Source organism: Phocoena phocoena, chromosome 14 (genome assembly GCF_963924675.1).
Source record: "Phocoena phocoena chromosome 14, mPhoPho1.1, whole genome shotgun sequence".
Lineage (NCBI taxonomy): Eukaryota > Metazoa > Chordata > Mammalia > Artiodactyla > Phocoenidae > Phocoena > Phocoena phocoena.
The window spans coordinates 69,334,162-69,347,020 of NC_089232.1; the positions used below are offsets into that span (position 1 = coordinate 69,334,162).

General features: G+C 56.0%; 1 protein-coding gene across 1 annotated transcript in view; it reads right to left on the minus strand.

Moving 5' to 3' along the window:
* Positions 1-11,100: 11,100 nt before the first annotated feature.
* The window catches only part of KCNK3 (potassium two pore domain channel subfamily K member 3), a 36,545-nt gene continuing 34,786 nt past the window's right edge, over positions 11,101-12,859 (minus strand). Inside the window, exon 2 of the mRNA XM_065891360.1 lies at positions 11,101-12,311. Within this exon, the coding sequence (XP_065747432.1) occupies positions 11,398-12,311 (914 nt within the window). The 3' untranslated portion in view covers positions 11,101-11,397. The remainder of the gene's footprint in view (positions 12,312-12,859) is intronic.

The window sequence follows — 12,859 nt, forward strand, 5'->3', positions numbered from 1 at the left end:
CTCTGCGGTGCCTTTGCCATTTGCTACATCCCAGCCTTCCTTCCAGGCTCCGTCAGGGCCAGCTCTACTCCATGTCCATCCCCTCCCCGGCCCGCATCAGCCCCCTCCCCTCCCCAGCATGTGTGCATACGTGCAAAACCAACAGCACAATCAAGACCGTGAATATACCCCTCACCCCAAACCTTTCCTGTGCCCCTTTTTAAAGTGCCCCTCCTGGCGCTGTAAACCATCGATTTGCTGTCTGTCCCTCTAGACCAGTTTACACTTCCCAGAGTTTTAAATGGATGGACTTCTACAGTGTGTCCTCTCTGTCTGACGTCTGTGATCTTTTGTGACTCATCCATGTTGCACGTATCACTGGTTCATCCCTTCCTGTTGCTGAGTGGTAACTAGTTCTCGGCGTGGAAATGCCCAGTTGGTTTATGCATTTACCTGCTGGTGGACGTCTGGGTTGTTCCTGTGTTTTGCTGTTACAAATAAAGCTCGGCAGCTTGTGCTGATAGGGAAGGAGCACTACTCGGGAGCTGGCAGCCACCCCCCCCCCCCCCCCCCCCCCGCCCCGGCTCTGTCACCCACTCCCTGTGTGCAGGACCCTCTCCTCGGCGAGCCTCAGCGTTCACTTCTGGAACGTAAAGAGGACTCCTGGGTCCTAAGGTGCCTCCAGCCCTGACAGGTGCTGTCTTTACGTGTCTGCATTGTCCCGGCTCCCAGTGCCAGCTCCACCCCACTGTGCTCATGGTGATGGGAGGGCCCGCGCAGAGTCTGGGCCTGGTTAGGACCAGGGTGCTCTGGGCACAGCGCTGCCCAAGCCTTGCTCCAGAGCCCCGAGGAGGAAGCTCCGGTTCCTCGTCCGTTCCAGTGGCCTCAGGTGAAGGACTTTGGAATTAGAAAGGACTGCCTGACTTGTGCATGAATCCCCTGCAGTGTTCGTCCAGGCTCTGCTCCAGGGACCGGAGTCTTTGCCTCGTGTGGCAACCCCACTCACCGTTGGCAGCAGACAGCAGACCCTCATGGTCTACCTGCCTTGGAAGCTGGGGGACCCGGGCAGGGGAGGTGGAGCTAGGTCTGCCCCTGTCCTCCCTGCCCGGCTCACTGGCTCCCTCCCTGCCTCCCAGCAGCCCCAGCAGTGCCCTACTTAGACCCCAGGGAGGGGTCAGCCCCTCTGTTCCGCCAGCGATGGGCTGGAGGGGGCGGGGCAGCAGCAGATTCCTATTGCGTCTGTGGCGCCAGATCTGGAAGATTAATCCCAAATCATTCAGGCCTTGGGAACACTGGACTCGTTTCCCTGCAGCCTGATTTCACCCTCTCCCCCTCTTCCCCCCTCCTCCTCCCTCCTCTTGCCCTCAACGTGCTACTCCCTCCCGGGGGCTCAGGGAGGGCTGTGCTCAGGCTTACCCTGTCTTCCAGAGGCTGCCGAAGCAGCAGCCGGTCCCTAACTGCCCGGGAGGGAATCTGGGAAGGTGAGAAAACAGAGCAGCACAGCTACCCAGAGGGTATGGTGGCCAGTTTGGAAGGTGGAACCACAGCCTCGGGGTCAGAAACTGGTTCTGCCACTTACTGGTTGGTTGGGTGTCTTTAGGCAAATGGTGTGGCCTCCCTCACCTCCTCTCCTCACCCAGGGGGTGGAGACAATTGATGTGATGAGGGTTGTGATGAGGTTCTGGTAACACATCTAGCCCAGCTCCTGGCGCTTGCTTAATACATATTCTGTGCTCCACCCACCCCAGCCCCAGCTGACCTCAGGGTCCTGGACGTCAGCAGCTTCCCGTGGCAGAGCTCAACACTTAAGGTCATCTGAGTACTCCAGTGACTGCCCTCCCGCCACCCCCCCCCCACCCCCCCACCTCAGGGACAGACCAGTTGCCTGAGAGAGGAGCTGAGTCTGAGCCGGGAAGGGGATGAATGGGCGGTGCTCAGCTCTGGGGCTGGGGCTGGGGTGTGGCTGGGCAGAGCTGAACTAAATGATGATGCCCAAACGAGGCGGTGGAGGGAGGGGGGAAGAGGGTGAAGGCTGAGCTAGGCGGGGAAGCACCTGCTATTTTCAGCAAGTCCAAATCCCCAGCCCAGGTCACTGACATCCCAGGAGACTGGAGAGCTCTGGACTGGAGCCTCATCACCTGTGAGCGTTGATTAAACAGACAGTTTTAGAGCACAGATAAAAGGAAGTGGTAAGTGGCTGGAGCCAGTAACAGTTCACCAAGAACATGCTGGAATAAATGTCATCCTAAATTAAGGATCCTCTATTTGGTCTTGTTCTCTTTGATATTTTCATCAAAGGCTTGAATAATGGCACAGAAAGCTGGATTATCAAATCTGTGGGTGACACAGAGCTGGGAGAGAGCGGGAGTAGATTTAACAGTGGAACCAGGCTTCAACACCCAGAACATCATCAAAAGCCTGGAACCAACCAGATGAGATTCTAGTAGCACTAAGTCAGCAAGATCTTGCACTGACATTAGGAAAAGCAGGGCTTCCCTGGTGGCGCAGTGGTTGAGAGTCCGCCTGCCCATGTGGGAGACACGGGTTCGTGCCCTGGTCCAGAAGGATCCCACGTACCGCGGAGCGGCTGGGCCCGTGAGCCATGGCTGCTGAGCCTGCGCGTCCGGAGCACACGGGAGAGGCCACAACAGTGAGAGGCCCGCGTACCACAAAAAAAAAAAAAAAAAAAAGAAAAGCAGCTGCTCAGCTACCTCGCAGGAAAGATCTGGCTTGAAAGGTACATAACAGGCATTGACTTTTTCTCTTACCCTGGCATTTGCACACTCAAAGGCAAAGAGATGTCCTCAGTCTTCCCCGGCCTGGATAAATAAGCAGGACATCAGAGAGAGGAAGGAGAATCACTTTAGCTCTGAGTTGTCAATCTGGGGGAAGAGTGCTGTGGTTCCCTCCTCTCCAGCCTAGCCAGGTTGGGGCAGCGGGCTCCCAGGAATCCCTCACTGAAACTACCAGAAGGGGAGACAGCATCTTCTTCCCAGGTCGGATGAAACTTGCTGTTCCATCTTCCGCTTATTTGAACAAGGGTGAAGAGCACTGGGGAGGGGTGGCAGGGGTTCCTGGGGGCCGTCTGTACTCCCGCTGACTGGCATGGTCAGGACGCTCCACCCAAGGCTGCGGGGCCAGAGGAGGCTGCGGGGGGACCCCCACGGGCTAGAGCCTGTGGGGACATTGGGTTGCCCCTCTGTGGGACAGGGTGACAAAGAGGCTCCTGTGTGGGTTCTGAAAACCCCACACCGAGCCCTGGAGAGCTAGCACTGGGAGCCAGGCCACACGGAGGGCTTCCGTTGCCTTTTTTTTTTTTTTTAAGTCTTTATTGAATTTGTTACAATATTGCTTCTATGTTTTGGTTTTCTGGCCGTGAGGCATGTGGGATCTTAGCTCCCTTACAAGGAATGGAACCTGCACCCCCTTCACTGGAAGGCAAAATCTTAACCACTGGACCACCAGGGAAGTCCCTCCATTGTCTTTTTTTTTTTTTTTTTTTTTGCGGTACGTACGCAGGCCTCTCACTGCTGTGGCCTCTCCCGCCGCGGAGCACAGGCTCCGGACACGCAGGCTCAGCGGCCACGGCCCACGGGCCCAGCCGCTCTGCGGCACATGGGATCCTCCCGGACCAGGGCATGAACCCGTGTCCCCTGCATCAGCAGGCGGACCCCCAACCACTGCGCCACCAGCGAAGTCCCTCCATTGTCTTTTTAATTCCTCCCCCCAGCCTGAGACTGTGGAAGGGCCAGAAATAGAAGGAGGGGGCTGGGGAGAAGAGCATGCCTCCTCCCCTTTCTAAGTCCCTTCGGCTGAAGGATGATCTATTCTGGGAACAGGGAGAATATGAGCGTTAAAATGGATCTGAGATTAAAGTTTTAAACTGGACTAGACTGGCCTGGACTTCCTTATACCCAAGAGTGACCACAAAGCTCTGGGATTAGCCCCAGCTGATATTTAAGAGAAGGAATGGGAGACTCAAGCTAGTGTTGCTAAAGGCCGTGAAGGGAGGAAGAACAAAGCCATTTCTCCCTTGGGGTCCACCAGGTTCAGACAGTACAATAATCCTGTTGCAGGAGCCTGAGGGCCATGGGGCTTTCAGCTGCCAGTAATGGAAAACCCGATAAGGGTCTTACACTTTTTGTCTCCTGTGACGAGATGGCCTGAGGTCAGGGGTTCCAGGGGCCGCTCACTGTCACAGTGACAAATAAACTCTCCACCTTCTCCTTCTGCCATCCCCACTGTGCCCATGATGTCTTCTCTCATGGCTGTCACTATTCCAGGCATCACACATAGACCTGGCAAGGTCCAGTCAAGGTAGAGTGGCATTTCCTCCCTTGTGATTTCTTTTAGGAAAGCCTCTCCTAGTAGCCCCCAGCAGACGTCTCTGAAGAACCCATTAACCAGAATGGAACACACTCTAATTCAGTCTTTGGAAAGCTGCTTGAGGTCACCGTGATTGGCTTATTTCCTGGAACAGGCGTTGAGGGAGGGTCAGCACCTGAGGAATGTCTCCCTCTGCCATCAAGGCAGAAGGGCGCAAGGATGGCTCTTGATTAGGTAACCAGTAGTGTCTGTCACAGCGGTTCACACGACAAGCTCCGGGAAAGTTTTGCTGGGCTGCAAGCTCAGCGTGAGGCGGCTGCCCATATGTCAGATGTGCTCTTAGGCGGCGTTAATAGGAAGATCCAGAGCAAGAGAGGGGATGCTCATCACCTCTGTGCAGCTGGACCACACATGTGGGATCAAACTCCTGGGGAAGAAGTAATCTGAAGCTCTTCTAGAGAAGGGCTGGTGAGAGGTCTAGATGTACTGTTTATGGAGGTGTGGCTGAAAGAATAGGACATTTAACCTGGAGAAGACTTAGAGGTATCTGTCCATGTGGGGAGCCATCTTGAATCCTTTAGAGCAATGCCTGAAACAGAGGGAATTACTTCCTGTGGCTCCAGAAGGCACAGCCAGAACTGGAAGCAGTTCTTGTCTCAATAGAAAGGATATGGTCAATGTCTCCAGGTGGTCATTAGAGCTGCTTTTCAGTGAATGAAGGGGTGGCCTCAGAGAGCAAGGGTCCTGTAAACCGAGGCTGTATGTTCTGGTAGGGAAGATGTTGAGGCAATTCTTATTTTGTGGGGAGGCTGGACTAGATGTATTCCAGGCACGGATGTGCACTGGAAAGTGCCTGAGCATTAGAGCCAGAGGGTCCTGGGTGTGGCTTTGCCACTTACTATCTGTGTGACCTTGGGCAAGTCACTTAACCTCTCTGAGTCTTACCTTTCTCATCTACCAAAATGAGGGTAACAACACCTGCCTCACAGGGTGGTTGTGAGATTTGTAAAGTCTGTGGCACATAGTAGGTGCTCAATAAGGAACATACCCTTGATTCTCGGGCATGTCTTTTACCTTTGGAGAGAGGCTGGCACAGTACTTCTGGCAGCCAAAAGTTTCCTTAGAAGTTTTGGTGGCCTGAAATAAGGGCAGAATGAGAGTTTTTACGACAAAGGTGAGGCCAAAGCACAACACAGCCCAGGCCAGGCTCCCTGCCCCAGCGGCACCCTCAGTCTCCCCAGCTGGACCTGTGCAATCTGGAAGGACGGTACCTCTCAAACCCTGATGCTGGGTCCAGAACAAGCCCAGGGCTGTGGGCTTTCTTCCTACCACTCTGATCCGGTAGTCAGACCAGAATACTCTGTAGTCAGGGAGGACCTGTTCACGTGTTCCCTCTTCAGGGAGGAAGAGTGTTGACTTAGGGACTTGGCCTGGGTCAAAGTCATGACCTTCTCCCAGGGATCCTGTGGCCCTTCCAGCTGAACCGCGGGGGCTGTTGTTAAGGGCATTGTGCTGCCCTTAATCCAAAGTCCGTGGCTCTGGACAAAGTTTGCTCAGGGCTCATGGTGAAGTGAGTAAAATGTTCATGACTCCCTGTCTCCTTCTGCTAATAGGTTCTGTGAGTCACATCCACCTGGGCCTCCCCAACCCATAGGAATCAGCCTGGCACACTGTGGGGGACACTTGGGGCCCCGAGGTACTGGGGCACACAGGGAGCCGTGGCCCGGCACAACCATCAACAATATGGAATTGAATGTGGAACAGTGCCGGCTCTCAGGACCTTAAGTCTTTCTTTAGTTCTGTCATCTGTAAAATGGGAGCGTTAATTCTCACCTAAATCACAGAGTTGTCCAACGAACCAACGAGAGAATGAAGTGAGAGGGCTTTGTAAATGGAAAACGCCCTTAGCGTGGATTTTCGGGGAGTTCACGGCCAGAGAAGATCATGGAGTCAATTCCATCACAGCCCCCGTCCTAAGGGTGGCACTACCCACAAGGCCCTCCCCTGCAGCTGGGTGAGTGAGGGGCGGGGTTGTGCGTCTCCTGGTGTATGTCCAGATGTAGATGTGGGAAATTTCCAGCATGAGTGAGAGTGACTCAACCTCAGAGATTAGCAATTAGCAGCTTTCATCTGAAATCAGAGTCAGAGAAGGCTGGGCCCCTGCTTTGTGTGGGTGTGTGGGGAGGGAGTGTGGAAAGTGAGGCTATCGGATGCCAATCCTGGCTACACCACTATCTTGCCTCTTGACCTTGAGCATCTCACTTCCTCTCTCTGAACCAAAATCCCTTCCTCTGAGAAAGAGGAGCTGGACCAGAAATCTAGAGGAGTGTGTGTGTGATGCTTTGCAAACTTTGACCAAGGCGATGGCAGTGCCTGAGGCTGTTGTTCCAGCATCACTGGGCAAGAGGAGGGGACCGTGTCCACTACAGACTGGGCTGTTCAAAGGGCCCTAGGGAAATGAAGTCTCGGCCTTCTAGGCTGAACCCAGCTTCAGGAGTGACAGGGGGGCTTAAGCTTCATGCTACTCAGTGCGGACGGCGAGGTGTGCCCTGAGGTGGGGCTGTTGCTTCTTTCCTCTGACAGTGTGTCTGTTCTGAAGTTCTTCCCTGGCCCTAGGCATCCCTTCCCTGACCTTGTAGTGAAGCTAAAAGAAAGAGCGAGCTGAATGGTCTTATCTATGGGAGTGCGAGGACTGAAGATGGAACAGAATTTCTTGGCTGCATCAGGTTCTGTCATCTTTGAAGGGAGACATTTTTAGGTTATAGGCTCCCCACTCACCAAAATTCTGAATAAGAAATGACACGTCCTAAACAGCTCTGCGACTTCCACCAAACTTTTGCTGAAGACGTGGACCACCTGGGGACAGGACGCAGCAAGGTGGCTGAGAGCTTACGCCTCGGAGCCAGCGGGCCCGGGCTCAAATCCCAACTCTGCCACCAGCCCACCGCCTGATCTTGGCAAGTGAGCTACTCCGAGCCTTGGTTTGAGCTGACGTGTAATAGGGAATAAAATATGTATTTCATAATGTCACGGCCTTCAGTTATAGAAGGACTTATAAGCTAAGCTCCTTTTGGAGTTTTTTGAGGGGGTAGGATCAAACTTCTCTCTTCATCAGACAGGCTTCACTAGATCAGCATTTCCCAAAGCGTGCTCTGTGGGACCCGGGGTGTGAGGAGACGTCGTGCAAACAGAAGGGCTGGTGCTGGGAGTGATTTGGGGCAATGCTGTGAGTTTAAGCACAGGTAAACAGCTGGGTCTGCCGTTGGGCTTTTCAGAACCTTCACTGGGCTAAGATGTCTCGGGAAGCTCCACACTTGAGCGATGTGTGCAGTGTTGCCCCAGATTCATCTGACCAAGGAACTCTTTTCGCCACAAGGTATACCATGGGACACATTTTGGGAAGAGTTCCATTGCAGACCTTTTTCTCTCTCAGCTCCCAGGAAGCTTCTGTTTCCATTTGAGGCTGGCACAGAGGAACCACTTCAGTCAGAGTCTTGGTATATTTATACCCCACCCCGCTCTGGGGTGCTGGTTTTCTATTTTTGTTTTGCTGTACATATATTTTTTTAGTGCAGGGTGCCTCAGAGGCTGTGTGGAAGTGAGGAGGGTGGGGATGGCATCACCTGGAGATAAAGAGCCCACGGTAGGACTGAGGGCAATTCTGAGCCATTAGGAGCTGTGGGCAGGGGCTGGGGTTCGGGTCACTGCAGCCACGATTCTGATCACCCTTCGGAAGACTGGGATGACTGCAGCCCCTTGGGGAATTCCTTCGAATTCTGATTATTTCACCCTAGGCAATGAAGAAAGGAGGGCAAGCGTCAGCAAGTTTATGTCCTGTAGGAACTGCTTAGGAAAGTCAAAGCGATATTGGACTGGCCACTGCTGACCTCAAAAATGGCATCGTTTAACTTAGCTCTTCTAAGAAAGACAGAGGCAGATAGGCCGTGGGCAGGAAGCCCTGGCTTTTGATGAGGTGGTCTTGGGTGCGGTGAGCCAAGGGGAGCTCAGGGCCGGTTGTGCCGTGGCCACCCCAAGGGCCGAAGGCCAATCAGTGTGTCCCAGGGGCCTGCCTGCAGCTGCGAGGAGCAGCCAGGAGCGCCGTCACACAAGGCTTGGCCGTGTCCTGCCTTCTGCAGGTGCCACCACTTCTTTCTTTGATCCCTGGATCCCCAGTAAATAGGTCTCTCTCTGTATTTTTCAACTGACCTATGTGGGTGGGTGGGAGGACTGGGATAAAGCAGCCTTACCCACACTGCCTTTATTTCTCTAGTGTATTTCGATCTGCAGGGAGCAAACCATTAGTGGGGAGAGAAATCAATTTAGTGGGTTGTGACCAGCATTTTATAACATGAACTAGAATAGAAAGTATTAGAATGCATTGGCTGTAGTAGGGGTTAAGTATTGTTTCATGAAAGAAAGACAGACGGTGAGATAGGCATGGGTTGTGGTGTCAAAGGCCACTGTGGATTGTGCTCAGTGACATCTGGAAGCCACTGGCTAGCTGATTCCAGGCGCTGGCTCCTCTTCAGGATGCATCTGCTTCCGGGTCTATCCTGGGCTCTGGGGCCCAGTTCCAGGCTGTGTTGTCCCTCCACACCCAGAGGAAAATGTACCTGGAAGAGAGGTGCCCGCAATGTATCTCACCCCTGAGCTGCGTCTGCTGGGTGTGTCCTCAGACCCCAGAGGGGGAGTGGCCACTCCCTGGCAGTGCCAAGGGTACACGATGACAGAGGCAGCTGAGCCTGACCCTGGTCTCCATGGACAGCATTTATTAGGCGCCATTCTCAGTGTGAAGACAGATAGGCAGGAGGGGCTGAAGGGAGGCCGTGGCAGCTGCGGCCTGTGGGGTCCAGGGGCTGCCCGGGGTGAGGGTGTGGGCGCAGGGGCATGTCACCCACACGTATTGCATATTCTGTGGCAGTGTGCCCAGGCATAAGGCATTGGGGAAGCAGAAAGGCTGCCTTCAGTGGGAGGGGGTGAGGGAGAAGCAACACCGGCCTTCCAGTTCCCTAGGAAAGACCTGGCCGGAGACCGAGCAGTCTGCCGTGCTCTGCGAGGGCCATTCGGCCTCCCTCCCCACCATCTCCCTACAACTTTGGTCATGGCTCCCTTGGGACTGACGGGACAGGACCCCCCGAGGGCAGGGTCGCACACCGGACAGAGGCACCCCAACATAAACACAGAGGGCAGCCCCGGGTCCTGGGCCCTGCTCTCTGTGGCACCTGGGCAGCCAGGACGCTCCACACTGAGATGGCATTCACACACAGGCCAGGCCAGACTTCCCTCCCAGTGGTGCCCAGAGGCTGGAGCGCAGGGTCAGGGTGGGGCTGAGGCTGATCACCCTGGGGGCCTCCACTACAGCTTCCCTGAATGCCAGGGCTGGCCTCGCTCAGCAGTGTTAAGGCGTTGACACGGGAACAGTAAGAGGGGGCAGCTGGAGGGGGAGAGGCCCCTCACCCATCCCTTGATGCTGTCTGAGTCATGGTCCCAGCTCTAGCTCTGGGCCCTGACAGTGGAGCCCAGGGTCTCACCTCCAACTGCTGCTCTGTACCTGGGCTTCTGGGTTGCAGGTGGGGTAGGCAGGGGGTACACCTGGGAGGAGCGTTCCTTGCTGCAGCTATGGCTTATCTCTAGCTACTTGGGACACAGGCACCAACACTGGTTGTGGGGTCAGGGTTCACGTCCCAGGAGGATATGCCTGCCACGTCTCTAGGCTGCTCTGCCCAATTCCCCAACTCCTAGAGCTCCAGTTCCTGGCCTTTCTGCTGTCAGCCCCAGCTCTGCTTATCTGGCCCTAAGGACTCCCCTGTCTGTAAGTAGGAAGTTCATTGACTGACTGGTCCTACCCTGCTTCAGCAGCCCACTGAGAGCCCTGCCTCGTGGCCAAGCAGAGGAGCGGCTGAGCCCAGCACTGGCTCAGTCCTGGGCTCTGGTTCTGGTCTAAGGCCCAGTTGCCCACACAACGCCAGGGTGTGCAGGCTGGGAACTTTGCTTTCAAAGAGCGGGAAGAGGAGTCGAAAGAAAGAGCACTTAGGCTCAGAGCAAACAGCCTGGGCTCTTGCTCCACTCTGCCTTTTGCTATCTGTGTCACCTTGGGCAAGTCATGTCACCTGTCTGAGTCTCAGTGTCATCTGTAAAATGGGGATGACAACTCCTGCCCTGGTGACCTAACTGGGGTGTGGTGAGAATCAAACGAATGGGTAGTCAGGACAGGGTTTTCAAACTCATTTCACGGATCTAAGAGTCGGTTATTAGCAGCAGCGGCCAGTGATGGCAAGAAGGAAGTTTTCTGTTTGATTTCAAGGGCAGCGTCTGGAAGGCTGGACTCCCTCTGGCCCCACATGAGGATGTGACTGGAGGCCAGTTAGCTCTCACCTACCAAGGGGACCACCCTGCAGACTGTTGGAGCCCTGCCTCCCCCTTCCCTTCTCCACCCCTTCTGCAGCCTGCCTGTCCTTGCTTCCATCTGCCTGCCCTCTGGGGACTAGCTTTAGGGACTGCTGGGTTTCCATTTCTTCCATAACTGCAAAGCCATGCAAAACAACACAAAAGGTAGTGGGAGACTGGGAGACACAGCTGGGGATGAGGAAGGGGAGTGGGACTGAGTGGGGTGACCTCGACAAAGACACCCTGACTTTTGGAGCCAAGGGAACGTGGGAGACCTGGCAGGACAGAGGTATAAATAGAGATGCAAACTTACACGGAACACGAAGTTCCCTCCGTAAGGGACAGGGGGAGGGGTGATGGTCTGGTTACCAGCAGGGCCTCTGCGAACTGGGGAGCTCCTTATTTTTCCAAAGGGATGGGAGGCTCCCAGCTTCTGCCTTCCCTCCCCGACCCCCCCCCCCAAAGTTTCACATTTCTCGGAATTTGCAGGGCGCAGATGCGGGCTCCAGGGGTCCTCAGAGCCCCGGCTCCTGCCGGCTGGTGCAAGCAGGCACAGTCGGAGATGGGGGGCAGGGGGGAGGGTGGTAAGGGGTGTAGGGGCGCCAAAGGCGGCTGGGGCGGTCTCTTCGCCGACCCCGCTGCTCCTCCGGGCAGGAGCCCCCCGCCCCGCCCGCGCTCCCAGGTGCTCCAGGCCCCGCAAGGCGTTCACACGGAGCTCCTGCGCTTCATGAGGCTGCGGAAGGTGGACAGGCTGTGCAGGCCCGTGGACACGGAGCTGATGGCGGAGCGCTGCGCCCCGCTGCAGAGGCAGCGGTGCGAGGGCGTGTCGCTGTAGCGGCCGCCCCCTCCCGGGGACGAGTGGCTCTGCTCGACGCACGTGTCGGACGTGGAGAGGTCCCGCGGGATGATCATGGGGATGGAGTACTGCAGCTTCTCGCGGCTCTTGTACCAGAGGCACGAGCACATGGACTGGAAGTGCAGCACCTCGGCGTAGACGTTGCGGAAGCCGCCGCCGCCGCCGCCTGCCGCAGCCGTGGACGAGGCGGTGTCCGTGGTGTGCGCACTGCCGCCCGCGCCGCCGGCGCCGCCGCCCGCCTGCCCGTTGCGCGTGAGCAGCGCGCGGTGCTCGGCGTCGCGCTTCTCGTCCTCGGCGTTCATGGTCATGAAGCGCAGCACCACGAGGTTGAGGAAGGCGCCGATGACCGTGAGGCCCGTGAGGATGTAGACGAAGCTGAAGGCCACGTACTGCGGCTGCGTCTGCAGCGCCTGGTCCTTCTGCAGCGCCACATAGTCGCCGAAGCCGATAGTGGTGAGCGTGATGAAGCAGTAGTAGTAGGCCTGGAAGAAGGTCCAGTGCTCGTAGTAGGAGAAGGCCGCGGCGCCGATGCACAGCGTGCTTATGCACGAGAAGAAGCCGATGAGCACCATGTTGGCCATGGACACGTCCGCGCGCCGCATGCCCAGCCCCCTCTTGGCGCGGTGCAGCAGGTACTTGACGAAGGTGTTGATGCGCTCGCCCAGGCTCTGGAACATGACCAGCGTGAGCGGGATGCCCAGCAGCGCGTAGAACATGCAGAACACCTTGCCGCCGTCGGTGCTGGGTGCTGCGTGGCCGTAGCCTGGGGGAAGAAGGGGAAGAGGAGATCAAACACGTGCTACGGGGCTGCCCTTCCAGAAACCTGCCTCCCTTCCCCCTTCTCTCCCCTCTCCTTCCCCAACCTCGCAGAGTCTGGCCTCTTTTTCCTTTGGCCGAAGAGAAGACGACTCACAGTTATGGGTGCATCCTTGTCCCTAGGCACTGTGCTAGTTCCTTGCTGATGATTTCTCATTTACTATCATGACCACTCCAGGGGGTAGGTAGGAAGGAAAGAGGAAGCAGGGAGGGTTAAGTGACTTTTCCGGGGTCACACTGTTTGGAGGCAGAGCAACGTGCGTTTGAATCAGAGTCTGTTTGGCTTCAAAGACCCGACCATCTTCTCCACCCAGAACAGGAGCTGACTTGTGCCGCTATTGGGCACTTAGTCTAGAGGCAGCGTGGATAGCGTGAAACAGTACTGGCAAGTCAGTTGGGATACCTGCATTCTAGTTTAGTGTCTGTGGGCTTTGGACTTGTTCCTTGTCCTCTCTGGGCCTCGGTTTCCTTGACTATAAGGGGTGGAGGTTGGAC